General features: G+C 36.9%; 1 protein-coding gene across 1 annotated transcript in view; it reads right to left on the bottom strand.

The window, feature by feature from the left end:
* SNTG2 (syntrophin gamma 2) overlaps positions 1-12,868 on the bottom strand; it is a 133,487-nt gene extending 120,619 nt beyond the window's left edge. The window contains exons 1-2 of the mRNA XM_088052630.1: positions 12,833-12,868; positions 5,410-5,547 (exon numbers count right to left, since the gene is read on the bottom strand). Coding sequence (XP_087908756.1) covers positions 5,410-5,547; positions 12,833-12,868 — 174 coding nt within the window. The remainder of the gene's footprint in view (positions 1-5,409; positions 5,548-12,832) is intronic.
* Positions 12,869-13,942: the final 1,074 nt, after the last annotated feature.

The following is a 13,942-nucleotide window of genomic DNA, read 5'->3' as shown; positions in this document are numbered from 1 at the left end:
TGAGAGACAAAAAGCCTTACCAAAGCTGAGGTACAGCTGTTATCCATCCAGATAGCTGTTTCATCATAGAGGGCAATTGGGTTGGTCAATCATGATTTACTCTTAGTGAATCCATGCTGACTATTCCTGGTCACTTGCTTGTCATCCATGTAGATAGAGATGGCATCCAAAATGAGGCATTCCATCACCTTTCCAGGGATTGAGGTGAGGCTGACTGGCTGGTAGTTTCCTGCATCCTTCTTCTTTCACTTTTTTGAAGACTGGGGTAACATTTGTTTTCTTCCAGTCCTCAGGCACCTATCCTGATTGCCACAACCTTTCAGGGATGATCATGAGCAGCCTCTATGTGGTATCTGGCATCCCTCTCAGCACTGGTGGATGGATCCCATCTGGGCCCCTGAACTTGTCGATGTCAGGTTTGCCTAGGTGTTCTCTAATCCAACCCTCCTTGACCATGGGAAAGTCTGCCTTCCAAGAGTCCTTTTTCCTGGTTTCTCAGGTCAGAGATTCAGAGGTCTGATCTTACCAATGAAGACCTGTGCAAAGGCAGCATTCAGTAATTCTGCCTTCTCTGCATCTTCTGTTATGAGGGTTCCCTCTCCATTTAGTAATGTGCCCACATTATCCTTAGTTTTCCTTTTGCTATTGATGCATCTGAAAAAGCCTTTCTTATTGTCCTTGACATCCCTGGCCAGATTTAATTCCAGGTGGACCTTGGCCTTTGTTTCACTTCTACTTTGACAACCTCTCTATGTTAATTCCAAGTGATCTGATTCTGCTTCCGTCTCCTCTGCATTTCCTGCTTACACATGAGTAATGACAGGAGTTCCTTTTTATCCATGCAGGTCTCTTTCCCCCTTTGTTCAATTGCTTGCTCACTGGGTTGGTTTGTTCTTGAATGTGGAGAAAGTGATTCTTCAATATAAGCCAACTCTCGGACCCTTCTTTGCTGAAAGGTCCATTCCCATGGGATTCTTCCAAGAAGATCCCCTGAAGAGGCTAAAGGTAGTTCTTTAGCCCTGAATAGGCTGAAGGTTACAATTTACTTGCTGCCCTGCTTCTTCTTGTTCTGTACTGAACTTCACAATCTCATGGTCACTACAGCCAAAACTGCCCCCAACCTTTACATCTCCAACAAGGCCCTCTCTGTTTTTTAGTGGAAGGTCAAGGAGCACACCATTCCTTGTGGGAACCTCCACTCCCCGTGTCAGGAAGTTGCCATCAGCACTTTCCAGGATGCTCCTGTGCTGTTTGTGCTTCATGGTGTTGCTTCTCCAGCAATGTCAGGGTGGTTGAAGTCCCCCAGAAGAGCCAGAGCCTGTGACTGTGAGGCTGCTCTGAGCTGCCTGTAAAAGGCCTCATCCACTCCCTCCTCCTGACCAGGAGCCTGTAGCAAACACCCACAACAGTGTCACCCTTGCTACTCTGCCCTTTTATCCTACCCTGCCCTTTTATTCTCCTCTGCCCTTTTATCCTAACTCATAACTCTCAATTTGCTTATCATCCACCCCAAGACAGAGCCTGATACATTCCAAGTGTTGCCTCACACGGAGGTCAACTCTATCACCGTGATTTGGATGCACCTATACATTCTCCTTTATGCTTAAAATCTAAACACCTCAAACGTAACACAGTCATGAAGACTTGCTTAAAACACTAGAATTTGCCAAGTCTGAAGATCTGAATTGTACCTTGATGGAAAAAATTGCATGTTTCGAACATAAATATAAATTATATAAATATTTACAGTTACATAGAAAATTATTTTTATAAATTTTATATAAATATATTATATAAAAAAGCACTTCAAAATATTACTTCCCTAATTAGCTGCAAATCCAGAAGGATTTTTAGAGATACTTAAAAGCAGCTTGTCTACTGTGAAAAAATCAAATACAAAAAAACCCAGCTAATTCTACATTATTTTTTCTATATACCCCTCAAATGTCAAAAAACATGTTTTTCTCTTATTACTCTCTCATCCAAGTCCAAGACTGAAACAATTGAAATGGGCTGAACATTTAATTACAGTAAGACAGGTACAAAATTTCTCATCAAAGGTGAAGCTTTCTCAATGCTTAAAAATAGCATTTAAATGAATGTCAGATTACAAAATATGAAATAGGAATAGAACTAGATGATGGTAGTAAAAGGTATTTTATAGTAAGAACCTTTTGTCCTTGGGTATAATCTCTGTTGCTGAAAGTCCAACTCATCACAGTAGTTCTAGTGATCACTGATGTCTTTGCCAGTCCTCAGTGTAGCATTCAGAACTACAACAGACTGGCAGAGCTAAATATGCACAGCTGCAAATCCTGTCCTCAGTGTTCCTCAGGATTAATGAACCTGTCAGTAAAAGAGAGCCTAGAAGCAAATGCATCCCACAAATGCCATCCCATGTAAGTGGCTGGAGAAAAAAGTATTACCACAAGAAGAAAAAGAACTTTCCTTTCCAATAATTTTCCATTCAAATATCCCAACTAAGAGGAAAAATCATACTACACTCAGGTTTTTTTTCTCATTCCATGCCTTTGCGGTAAGTACAAAAAGAAGGCACAAGTTGCCTTCTTTTTTTTTTTTTTGTCGCAAATGAACTGGTTTGATGAATAGCCATGTGTAAAATAAAGATTAACTACAAGTACCTGAGAATCCAAAACTAGAGAGAAAGGAGAATAAATCAGTAAGACAATGTGATCGTTTATGACTGCTATAGCATTGACTTTCAGGTTGCCATTTTCTATTAATATTTTGAATCATACGGAACAGGGATGAAAACTATTCTGTTTAACCACTCGAAATATAAAGCATTTATCTCTGGAATTTCTATCATGTAACTGTAATTGTAAAATTTACCAAGCTCAGTGTTAGAGAACTACCAACTATTTCAGCCTGATTTCAAATTTTGCTTTTGAGCTCCTATGTACTAGAAATTTATATATGGTAAAAAGCAACAGTGTTTATCTCCATGTTAGTCAATTTGTGTTCGTATTAAATGCTAGCTGTTCAGAAGTTTTTATTTGGTTCAAAATATAATGCAGAAAAACTGAATATGGTCATGAAGACAGTCTAATCCATTTTTCTCATTAGAGTTTGATGACAGAATCCTGTGAGGACTGCAGATAACACTTTCAGAAAGGGACCTTGGGGAGATCTTGTAAGGGACGCAGAAAACCTATCAGACCCTTAAAATTTAGTTTTCAGAGTCTTCAGTGAGAAAATTTAAGGAAAATAAGGGTAACGCTAACAATTTTTTTCCCAGGAAAGGGCAGCTCAGCAGGACTTCCCACTCTTATTTTTCAACAGTATGAGGTAGGAGAAATTCCTTCTGAATGGGTGTCATACCTAGAGCCATGCAATACTTTGCAACTCTAACCTAAATTACCATCTGTATTATACTTGAAATTCACTTACTTTTACACATTAACACTACATCTACAACCAAGAAAAAATATTTCTCTTTACCACAGTCCTAGGAATCATGTCTTTCTATGCTCGACCCATTACTGTGATCACTACTGGACATGAAATACAATCAAGGAACTTGCACTCATTTTATATGCAGTGGCTGCACATCCCAGCTATGCCTCCTCTGCAAGGTCTATTATTTTCCAGAATTTATTTCAAAATTCAATTCCTTAAATATTACGAAAGCTTGTCTCCCTGTCTGTCTTCCATCAGGAAATACTATTTAGGGTACCCATGAAGTGCAGGAGTAAAAAGCATTAAAATCAACCCAAATCTTGATACTAAAAGGAAGAGGCAGGGTTATTCAGGGTGGGGTTTTGTACTGTTTATGTTGGAGTTTGAGAATGTTGGGTGGGGGATGTCCTGCTGTATTTTGGGTGTTGATCAATAAATACACAGATTTGATACAATGTTTTCTCAGATGCAACTAGCTTGTGCTAGTTCAATCAAGAAGTAACCTAGGACTACATAGGATAGAATTTTGATTCTTTTCTATGAGATTCATACACAAGGCGTTTAAACACCATTGAGTCCATAACAACCATGTATAATTCTATGCACAGACATATATACTGAAGTCTCATTATATTTTACTATGACTCTTGCAACAAGTTTGCATACAACTTATCAGCATTACCAGCAAGGACTGGTAAAAAAAAAAAAAGCTGTGTTTTTTCATGCTTCTCAGTGAAGAAAGTAAAAAAAAGTAAGAAAAGAAAGTATATGCAAAGCTGATGATCGAGGCTTATACTTATCTCAGCAAACCAACCAGAAGTGGACATGCCTGTCACCGATCAAACTTTCTTAACATTTTAAAGAGCAAGTTATGTTCCACAGAATTCCACGGACAAGTACATAATGTTTTGAATTGCTAAAAGCTATTTCAAATTATTTTATGTGTGATATTAAACAATTTATATGAATACTGCAGCAGGAATGAAATATTTACATATTATAGAGGTAGACTCTCTAACATACTCACATATATACACACACAGACACCCATTATATGCTTTTTTGCTTCTAATTCTTAGCAGACTATCACAAACCCACTCGATGTCCCCAAGTCCCAGATTTTAAGCTTACATGACACATTCAATACAGCAAGCAGACAGAAACAATCTCTCTTGGCCCCTCTGAAGAGGATGCCATGAACTGTGCGCTCTAAGAAACACCAGCAAAGTTCATGAAATTGATTTCACTCAGTTAAATTAAGTATATGTATTCCAATTTCAAGAAGAACACTGTTTCACTGTTTATATGAGAAAATGAAATACATTACTTAAGGATGTTGATAACCTAGACACTCTTGCTGTACTGCTTATGCAAAATGCCACCATTTTATCTGGTGACATTACCAAATGGTCACACAGACCATAGAAGATTCCTCTATAGCTTAGAGGCACCACAGGCTTTGAAAATGCAGCATAACTGAATTTTGGTTAAAAAAGCACCAAATATGTGCTGGCGCTAATTAAGCTCCATCTGTGCCTGAAAGAGAATTACAGTGAAATAAGTGCCCATCAAGTGTTCTCTCAGTCAGCTCAGTGCCCTTGAACAGACATCCTGTCTGGTACACAAATGAAGAAGACTTTGGTGTATCAGTTTACTCTTCAAATGCTTCCATTAGGAAATATTTTTTTCTTTTTCTCCCTTAATTTAATGACCCAGCAATATTTGATGGACAAATGCTTTAATTTTGGTATTTAGAGACGTTTTTGCTTCTGTTAAGATTATAAATTCCATAATAAAGTATGTATAGTACTGGTCAAAACTGCAGTTTTTACACTTATGATTGTAGGTAAGCAAAGAAAAATCAACAACTGGTAATTACTTGTATTTCCATTACCCAATAAAATCTCTTGCACTCCAATAGAATAAGGTGACCTCTGCAGAAGACATTGAAGTGCGTAGTCAAAAGCACAGAGATAAAGAAGCACTTACATTTGCACTGTGATCACTTCCACTAACACAGACGACATCTTGTTTTTGAATTGTTAATACCTCTTTTGTAAGTTTCAGTCGGATGTCATAAGCATTTTCAGATACTTCATCATACAACAATGCAATACCAGTTTTAGTCTGCAAAAAAGAAAGGCATACATAAAAATTTAAGAATATGAACATTTCATAATGGTGAATAACAAGCTCTATCCCATTCAATAAATAAAAAGCATACAAATGAGCATTTTTTACAGAAAGCGGAAAACTGGTCTGCTTTTCAGTCTTCAAATTGATTAGACATAAAAAGCCTCTTTTGTACCGGAAAATACAGACTAAGCGGTCTTTGAAGTAGAAATTAATATGCAAAGAGTAAAAAAAAAAAAAAATTAAAAAAATATCTTCATTGTATTGTTCCGCAAAGAAATGTTGCCAATTAACGATGTCCTATTTGACTTTATTTATATGAAGACTTACGAAAATGTATTCAAAACAGGTAGGTATGTATAAATGTATGTGAACACATTTTCCATTTTTGGCAAGAAGTGAAGAAGTGAATTATTGTTCCTGTCTTAAAGATGTTTGTTCCACTATGTCAGAAAAAGAACTGTACCCTTCATAAAAGTTTCCATTAAGCTACAGAGTTCTGTTACATTAGAAAACTATGTTTTCACATTTAAAACACATCATTAAACCCAGTTGTTACAGAATTTCTTTCGTTTAGGATAAGATGAACATACATTTCTTAAGTTACATCATCACTGGACTAATAACTAGCAAACTCCATAGGATGGTCAACTATTTGGTATAAACAACATTTTCTCCATAAGTAGTAGAAAAGAAACTTTATTTTAATTTCTGGTTTATTCACTTAAATTTCCCACTAACATTCAGTCAGGTATTTCCTTAAACAAAAACTCGTATTAGGACTGTTTACAGAAATTTGTTAAAATATGCAGGCAAATGAAATTTCAGATCTTTACATTCACTGCACAGAAGAAAAAAACCCACCTGTTCTGAAATGAGTGATCATATTTAAAAGTACTATTTGTTTATCAATTTATAATATATATTACAGCATCATCACAACACTCCAGTTTATGCAAGTGAAGAAAAATCAAGCATTAAGTTTTTGTACTTTGTATTTGTTTTTAAAAGAAGATTTAATATCAAGTTGTTCATCTATGTTTTCCTAAATGGTGGACTGTATAAAAAAAGAGTAATGGAATTATAGAAGAAACATGTCCTGTGTACAGAATGAAAGCTTGAGGGATTTTAAAATAAAAATAAACTGAAAAATTAGCTTCATAATATTTCCATTTCCATAAAATTAAGGTGAAAGGTCTGTGGTGATTGTCAATAAAACCTTTCAGTTATTAAAAACAGGATCAGCTTAAGCTTAAGGCACTTACATTTGGTGTAGCTCTATCCTGCAACTGAGTGTCAAAACCTCCCTTATAGCAGAAATAGAAAATGCAGCCTAGACAACAATTAAATTTGTCCTGAATTATATACACAGCAGTTGCTCAGATGAATTGTTCATGTAGTTAGGCTATCCCTGGGCTCAAAGCAATTGTCCCTAGGTAGGTCACTTCTGCCATTTAAGACACTAGGATATCCTAAGACCTCTGAGCATGCAAAGCTGACACAGGCTTTTTGGGATATCCAGGTCCTTTTCTAGCTGGAGGCAAGACCACATTTCCATGTTTATAATGAGATACAAACACTGGTCATGTCAGCAGACATCCACATGTAGGTATCTTCAGCCTGTAATGGATGTCACGAAAGGTTTACAGTGCAGAAATCACAGAACAGCTTGGGCTGGGAGGGTCCTTAAAATCATCCACTTTCAACACGTTGGAAGAACACCTTCCACTTAAGCAGGTTGCTCAAAGCCCTGTCCAACCTGGCCTTCAGCACCTCCAGGAATGGGATATCCACAGCTTCTCTGAGCAACCTGCTCAAGTGCCTCACCACCCTCACAGTGAAGAATTTTTTTTCTAATATGTAACTTAAACCTGTGGTCTTTCAATTTGAAGCTACTCTGCCCTGTCCCATTACTTGTAAAAAGTCCCTCTCTGGCATTCTTGAAGGTGCTCTTTAGCTACTGGCAGGCTGCTCCAAGATATTCCTGTAGCCCTCTCTTTCCCAGACTGAAAAACCCCAATTCTCACAGCCTCTTTTTTGTGAGAGAAACCCACATCTTTGCTGCTTTGAATCTGTCCAGGCAGCGGTGAGACTCTGAAGTGTGATTCTATCTGATCTCTTTTATACGTCTATCTAGAAGGGAACAAATGAGTCATAGCTCTCTGCGTTATAAGGTAAATATAAGTAACAACTCAAATATAAGTGTCTAATTGTGAGAAGACAAATCTATTCAGTGTTTGCTGGATATGTCTCAGGGAAAGAAAGTTCATTCATGGTATAAAGCCTTACTCATTCTTACTCGTTTGGAATCTAACTTTATTTTATTTTTCCAAGACTTAGAGTCTTTCCACATTTTCAGCATGTGTGAGTGAATGTCCTATCAATACATTTTTGTGAGTGACAATACATGAAAACTATGCCAGTACTATCTGCCTAAAAACCATGCTACCAGGAAGTATTTCCAAACAGAACTTCAGCCTTGAAAAAACAATGTCCCTGAATTTTGCTGCTGTTCAGATGTTGAGCATCACTGTCCCACATGGACTGGTGATCACTGCTACTTTTGCTGTGTACCAGAGCATGCTTTACAGAAACACTGGAAGAAAAGAGCTCTGGAGCACTCTTTATACAGCTTAGACCCAGAACAATTCTCTTGCTAGAAATTGTTACATATGTTTAGAAGAATCACAATGAAAAAACTCTGAACTTTCATTTGTACCAGATGATCAGGTAACAAATGAAATATGCAGAGTGACCTATTAAATAGTTTAGCATTTTCCATCACACTATTTCAACTGAAGTCCAACTGAAGCTCATCTATTACCATTAAAATCCAATACCTACATTACACTTCATCTAACTGCTGAAGTGATCCAAGATGACGCGCAGCAATACCTTATTTGCTTTCAGAATCAATAAGATTAATCTGGATTTCTCTCAACCTTTCAAGTTAGCTATTTTTAGACCATTATAAATAGCTTTGAATCGAAGTTCAGCACATTCCCTTTTTCTCTCTTTGTGTTAAAGAGCTGGCATACATAACTCTAGGGGGCAAATCGCAGTCCAGACAAAGGGTTTCTTCAAACAAGAAACTTTAAATGAGAACTTAGTCTTTGCATGTAGATCTCACATTTTAACTAACTATGTTCATCTCGATTTCTCATTTAAAAACTATCTATACAGTGGCCATTCTAGGTAACTGATATCAAGAGCTGAGGACTGAAAAGTCAAAATAACTCTCCAAAATGACATAGTATTGTTAGAGATCATATGTTTTGTAATAAAAAGCATGCAGAAAGTTCATAAGGAGTTGCATCTCAATAGTATTTCAGTGCTTACATTAAGAGGTAGGAGAATACAAATTTAAATTCACTTGGGCAGAAGAAGAAATTAAATGTTGATTTTCATATCTCTAACAGTTTTCTAGAAACTGGCTTCAGGAAAAGGAGTGTGTGGGTGTTCATGTGTATGTTCACTATGTGGTGGGAGGAAAAGAAGATCAGTAGTATAAGCATCATAGTAGCTGTGACTTGTAGGAAAGCATAGACACAAGCTCTGTTTTTGAAAAAAAAAAAAAACAACACTGAAACCTGCTTTCTTAAACCAGCTCAAAAACAGTCAGTACCACAGAAAACATTCCTCTCTAGAGGGAGCTAGAACAGCAGATGAATCTTTTTATCAGTTTTATTGTTGACTACTTAAGAACGTCCCTAGCCAGTGTACTTGCTTTGAAGCACTCCCTGTTCAGCATAATGTTTTGGGACCCTACTCAAAGTAACATGACTCTTTAAATGTGCTGTCTAAAGCTCACAGCTGCAAACTGTGCTCCGAGGTAGGCATCCCTACAACAAATTTCAGTCTTACTGGTATAAAAAAATTGTCTTCACTGCTGTTTTATTTTGAAATAGCTTGCAAAAAAATTCTCTGCATTAAGTTACATTTGCTCTCCAGCAGAAAACATTATTTGCTGATCTTAGTCTTTAATAAACACATCCATAGCTTCAAGGGCACTGCAGTTCAATTTTATATGTTAAAATTCACTCATAAATGACTTTTCTTTATTTGTAAATAAAACTCTTTAAATATTGTATTTGAACTTTTTTTTTCCCCATTGAAATGCCACATTACCCAGACTAATATTTTATCATCAACATTTATACCTCACAAGTCTAGTGATAAAATTCTCTAATCCAGTTTAATTTTTTTAAAATGAAATTAACTCTGTTGAAATTACCTATCTGTGGTATACTTATAGTTGGAACACTTGCAGAAGACACATAAGAACTGGAGTCACTGATTTTTATCCTACATTATTTAAGATTAGGAAGAAAGAGAACTTCAGGAAGTCCCTCATAGTGCCCTGAGCACTAAATTGTTGCAGGCTCAAATCCAGTTTCTCTCTCACAACATGTTTGATGTTGTCTGCACCACATTTCCCATCATGATCAAAAAAGATACTTTCTCAGAGGAATTAAAATTTAAAATAGCCATGACTAACATAAAAAGATTTAAAATAGGATGAAATGTAAAGGGAAAAAAAGCATGAGGTGTTACACTATAGGCAGAACAGTCATCTGTACGGAAGAAGAAAAGCTCTTCTTCACCATGTCATAAGGAATGGAAACAGGTATGTAGCACTGAGATTTGGCAGAAAAATATGGGCATCAATATTTTGTTGTTGCAATAAAGGCAAACACATGCTTTCTTCATATTGTTTCCATTGATTTGTTTTTTCCCAGTCTTACTAGACAGTACCTGAAAGTACAAATAAAAATACAGTTCTTTAGTTGGGGAGTTGAGAAGGTTCCTTAAACACTGCTGATTGTGAGGGAGCAAAATTTCATGCCCATGAAGTAATCCATCATCAGTGTTGCATTTAATACATCTCAGTATATTGTTTCCTTTTATACAGTATTATGTCAGTGTTGTTTCATGGCTACACTACATCAAAGAGGTAATGAGCTGAAAAGGGTCATGAGAGAAACAAAAAAAATTAGAAGTGGTCAGAGATCTGTAAAATAGGATGTGCAAGTAATTCAAGATAAATTCAGTTTATTTTGTTTCAAGACAGCATATACAAGAACACAGTGACAGTTTTAAGTACTTCAAAACATATTACTAATAGAGCAATCAAGAAAGAAAATAATTCAGAAATCTCCTCCTTTGAAAATATTCCGGTTACAAGGAAATGCAAGTCCTTGAACAGATTGCTTGGATAAATTATGGACATCCATTGCTAAGGGATTCTGAGAGAAAACTGAACAAACATCTTCCCAAATGGTACTGGTAATCCTCTCTCAGGGCAAAATAACATCTCCTTTAGATCTATTTCATGCTAATATTCAAAATTATGTGACTTCTTGCATATGAAGAACTTCTGAATCAATGAGAAAACCTGACTGGCTTTACAAGGACACCTAGACTGAATAACTTGCAACTGCCATAGGATGGGTGAAAAATAACTATTAAGGCCTGAAGTTTATCACTTTAGGGCCTAGATATCGGATGAGTGCTATTTACAACAAACTGTAAATAATCAAAATTTTCATAGCACTTAATCTGAAAGATGACTGTACCTTAAGAAGAAATGTGCTTGCGTCTTTCATGATGAAAAAAAGATAGTTCTAGGCTTAAGGAGCCTTGAGTAAGAACAAATACACACTTTTCAATGGGACAAATTTGGACAAATGGATAAGGCAGTAGAGAGTGAAAGCAGTAACACATCTGTGGAACACAGAGAATCAATGATTCCATTAGCACCACAAACACACCAAGAACCAACCATTCAGTAAAGCTAACGCATACAGAAATCAATTATAACTTTCTGAAATGAGTCATACAGAGCTCCTTTACAGAGTATGTTTTTTCCTGTAATTACTCTCAGCTTTAACATACTACAACTTTTACATCTAATGACACTGTACCACTAATTCAGAGACAAAAATACCTCAGTATTCCTTCCTTTAATTCTGACTATAATGATAATGAAGCCATTAAAGAGACTATTTGGAGAATAGCTTATGGTTCCCCAACACTATGAGGGTGAGCGGTTCTGTGAACAAGTCAGAAGAAGCGTCTCAAAAAATGTTGTGGAGAATAAATGCTATGGATTTGTCCCTTATCTCAGAAGAGTAGTTCAAGTCTCCTGTATTAGGAGAGAAAACATTATTTTACCATCACTTATAGGAAGGAATCTGAAAAGGTATGAAGCCCAGCCACAAAGGCAGTTGTGTGACCAACAGCCCGGCTGAAAATCTCTAAGGACAGAGGCTGTTCCCCACTGCTGGGCAAACAGCTCTACTGCTTGCCTGTCCTCATGAGAAAAGGCTTTTCATTGTGTCCCATTTCAAGTTCCGCTTACTGTCTCATGTCCACCCAGGCACCATTACAAAGAGCTTAGTTCTATCTTCTTGATCTCCTCATTGACATGGAAAGGCTGCATTTAGGTACCGATGAAGCCATCTCCAGGCTGAACAGGCCCAGCTCCCTCGCAGGGAAAGTGCTTTCAGGCCCACTCAGGTTCAGGTATAACTCACTACCCAAAAAGGTCCCCTGAAACTCTTCCTATGAGCTGCACCACAGACAGGCAGGCCCTGGTCTGTATCACTGCCAGGAACTCTTCATTCCCAGGTGCAGGATGTGGCACTTGTTGGATTTTATTAATTTAGTTCATTAATTTCTTGGCAGTCTCTTTGTTAGCCTGCCTAGGTGTCTGTCAAGGGTATACTGACTGTACCCTCCAGTTTGGTGTCATCAGCAAAGCTGAAAACCAAGCCCCCTGTGCCCTCTTCCAGGTCACTGACAAAAATGTTAAAGAAGATGGGTCACAGGATAGACATCTGAAGAACACCACTTACCACAGTAATCCAGACAGAGGATACCCCATTAACCACTACCCCCAGTCTGAGCATCAAAGCAGTTGTCCACCCACCCATATAGAAGGAGGCTATGGCAACAAAGAATCAAACATTTTTATTTCCTTAAACTAAAATGCTATTAATACCAATAACAATGTCAAAGAAAAACTGACTCTTCATTTTGAGACATAAATGCATAAAAAACATGTTAACTTTTAAAAAAATCAGGAAAAAAATCATCATGCTTATTGCTACTATAGGTAAAAACGTCAGAAGATGATACAGAAAATATCTGGATGAGAGCAGTATCGGGTATCTTTCTGCTCTCAAGTACACTGCCCACTCTCAGCAGTATCCAATTCCCATGTACAGAAGGATGCTGCCCTTACATCCATTAGGCTCAGCAGCCCTGACCACCCTACCTCAGAGTCCGAAGGCGAGGACACACCTGCAGTCATGGCAGGGGCCACAACCCCCCTTCACACTCTCCACATGAAGCCCCACATGTAGTCCATCAGCAGCTGCTTCTGCCTCCTCTCCCAAAGTCCTGCAGCTGGGAAACAGCACCAACACCAGTGCTGCTACAGATGATAAAACTTGAGGCTGCTCCAGTGGTCCAGGCCTTACCCTATTGCTCATGTCTGAGGGCAAATATTTCAAAGTAGCTTGAAGGGAAATATTTCAAATTAATATTTGAAAAAAGTTAAGTCTGAATTTCATTCTAGCTGGAAAGAAAAACTATCAATATTACTTTTTAACACTGAATAGTGTATCACAAAATTTTAAGTATTACAAGATCAACAACCCCCCACCTAAACTAGAATAATATACAATCAAACTGAGCTAATAGCTACCCAACTTTTATAATGTACTTGAAATGTTCAGCTTCTTTCACGTCCTGTTCAAAATAAGCACACCCACAAGACAAATGGATGGGAAATTGCAGGAAAAAAACCCACAACTGCATTATAGCCTCAGTAAGAAGCTAGTAAGAATACTTATATTTGCCATACCATGTTATAAAACTGATATTAGACCATACATTTTTATTAGAGCTGTAACTCTATGTCATAGTTTCATAATGTTCACAATTGTGCTCAGTGAATAGAATCACAAATTTCTGGTAACTCCTTTCAAAATGGTGATTCACATTCACAAAAAAAGACAGTGGAATATTATCTGATGGACACCACTGATTCTTGTGTAAGTCAATTCAGATTAAAGATACTGAATTAAAATGTACTGTAAATTTTAAATGCACTCTTTGATAAGAATCAACATCAGAAATAAAGATGGTCAAAACTAGATACTTAGGAAATCTTTGAATTTTTCCCAAAAGCATTGATTATATCTGAAATATGCACCTTCAATAGTACAATATCAATTCAAATCTTGATAAAGATGTTTCTTTTTTTTTTAATCTGCATTTATTAAAAACAATATTATGGATTTGAATTTCAATATAAACAGCTGTAAAAGGTGTATTAGCATTACAGCTTTTAAGAAGATTTTAATAGCAGCATGACTTCATC

The sequence above is a fragment of the Pseudopodoces humilis genome, chromosome 3 (genome assembly GCF_049639895.1).
Source record: "Pseudopodoces humilis isolate 2021_Gansu_Grassland_sample_001 chromosome 3, ASM4963989v1, whole genome shotgun sequence".
NCBI classification, from domain to species: domain Eukaryota; kingdom Metazoa; phylum Chordata; class Aves; order Passeriformes; family Paridae; genus Pseudopodoces; species Pseudopodoces humilis.
This window is presented reverse-complemented; position numbering and strand designations above follow the sequence as displayed.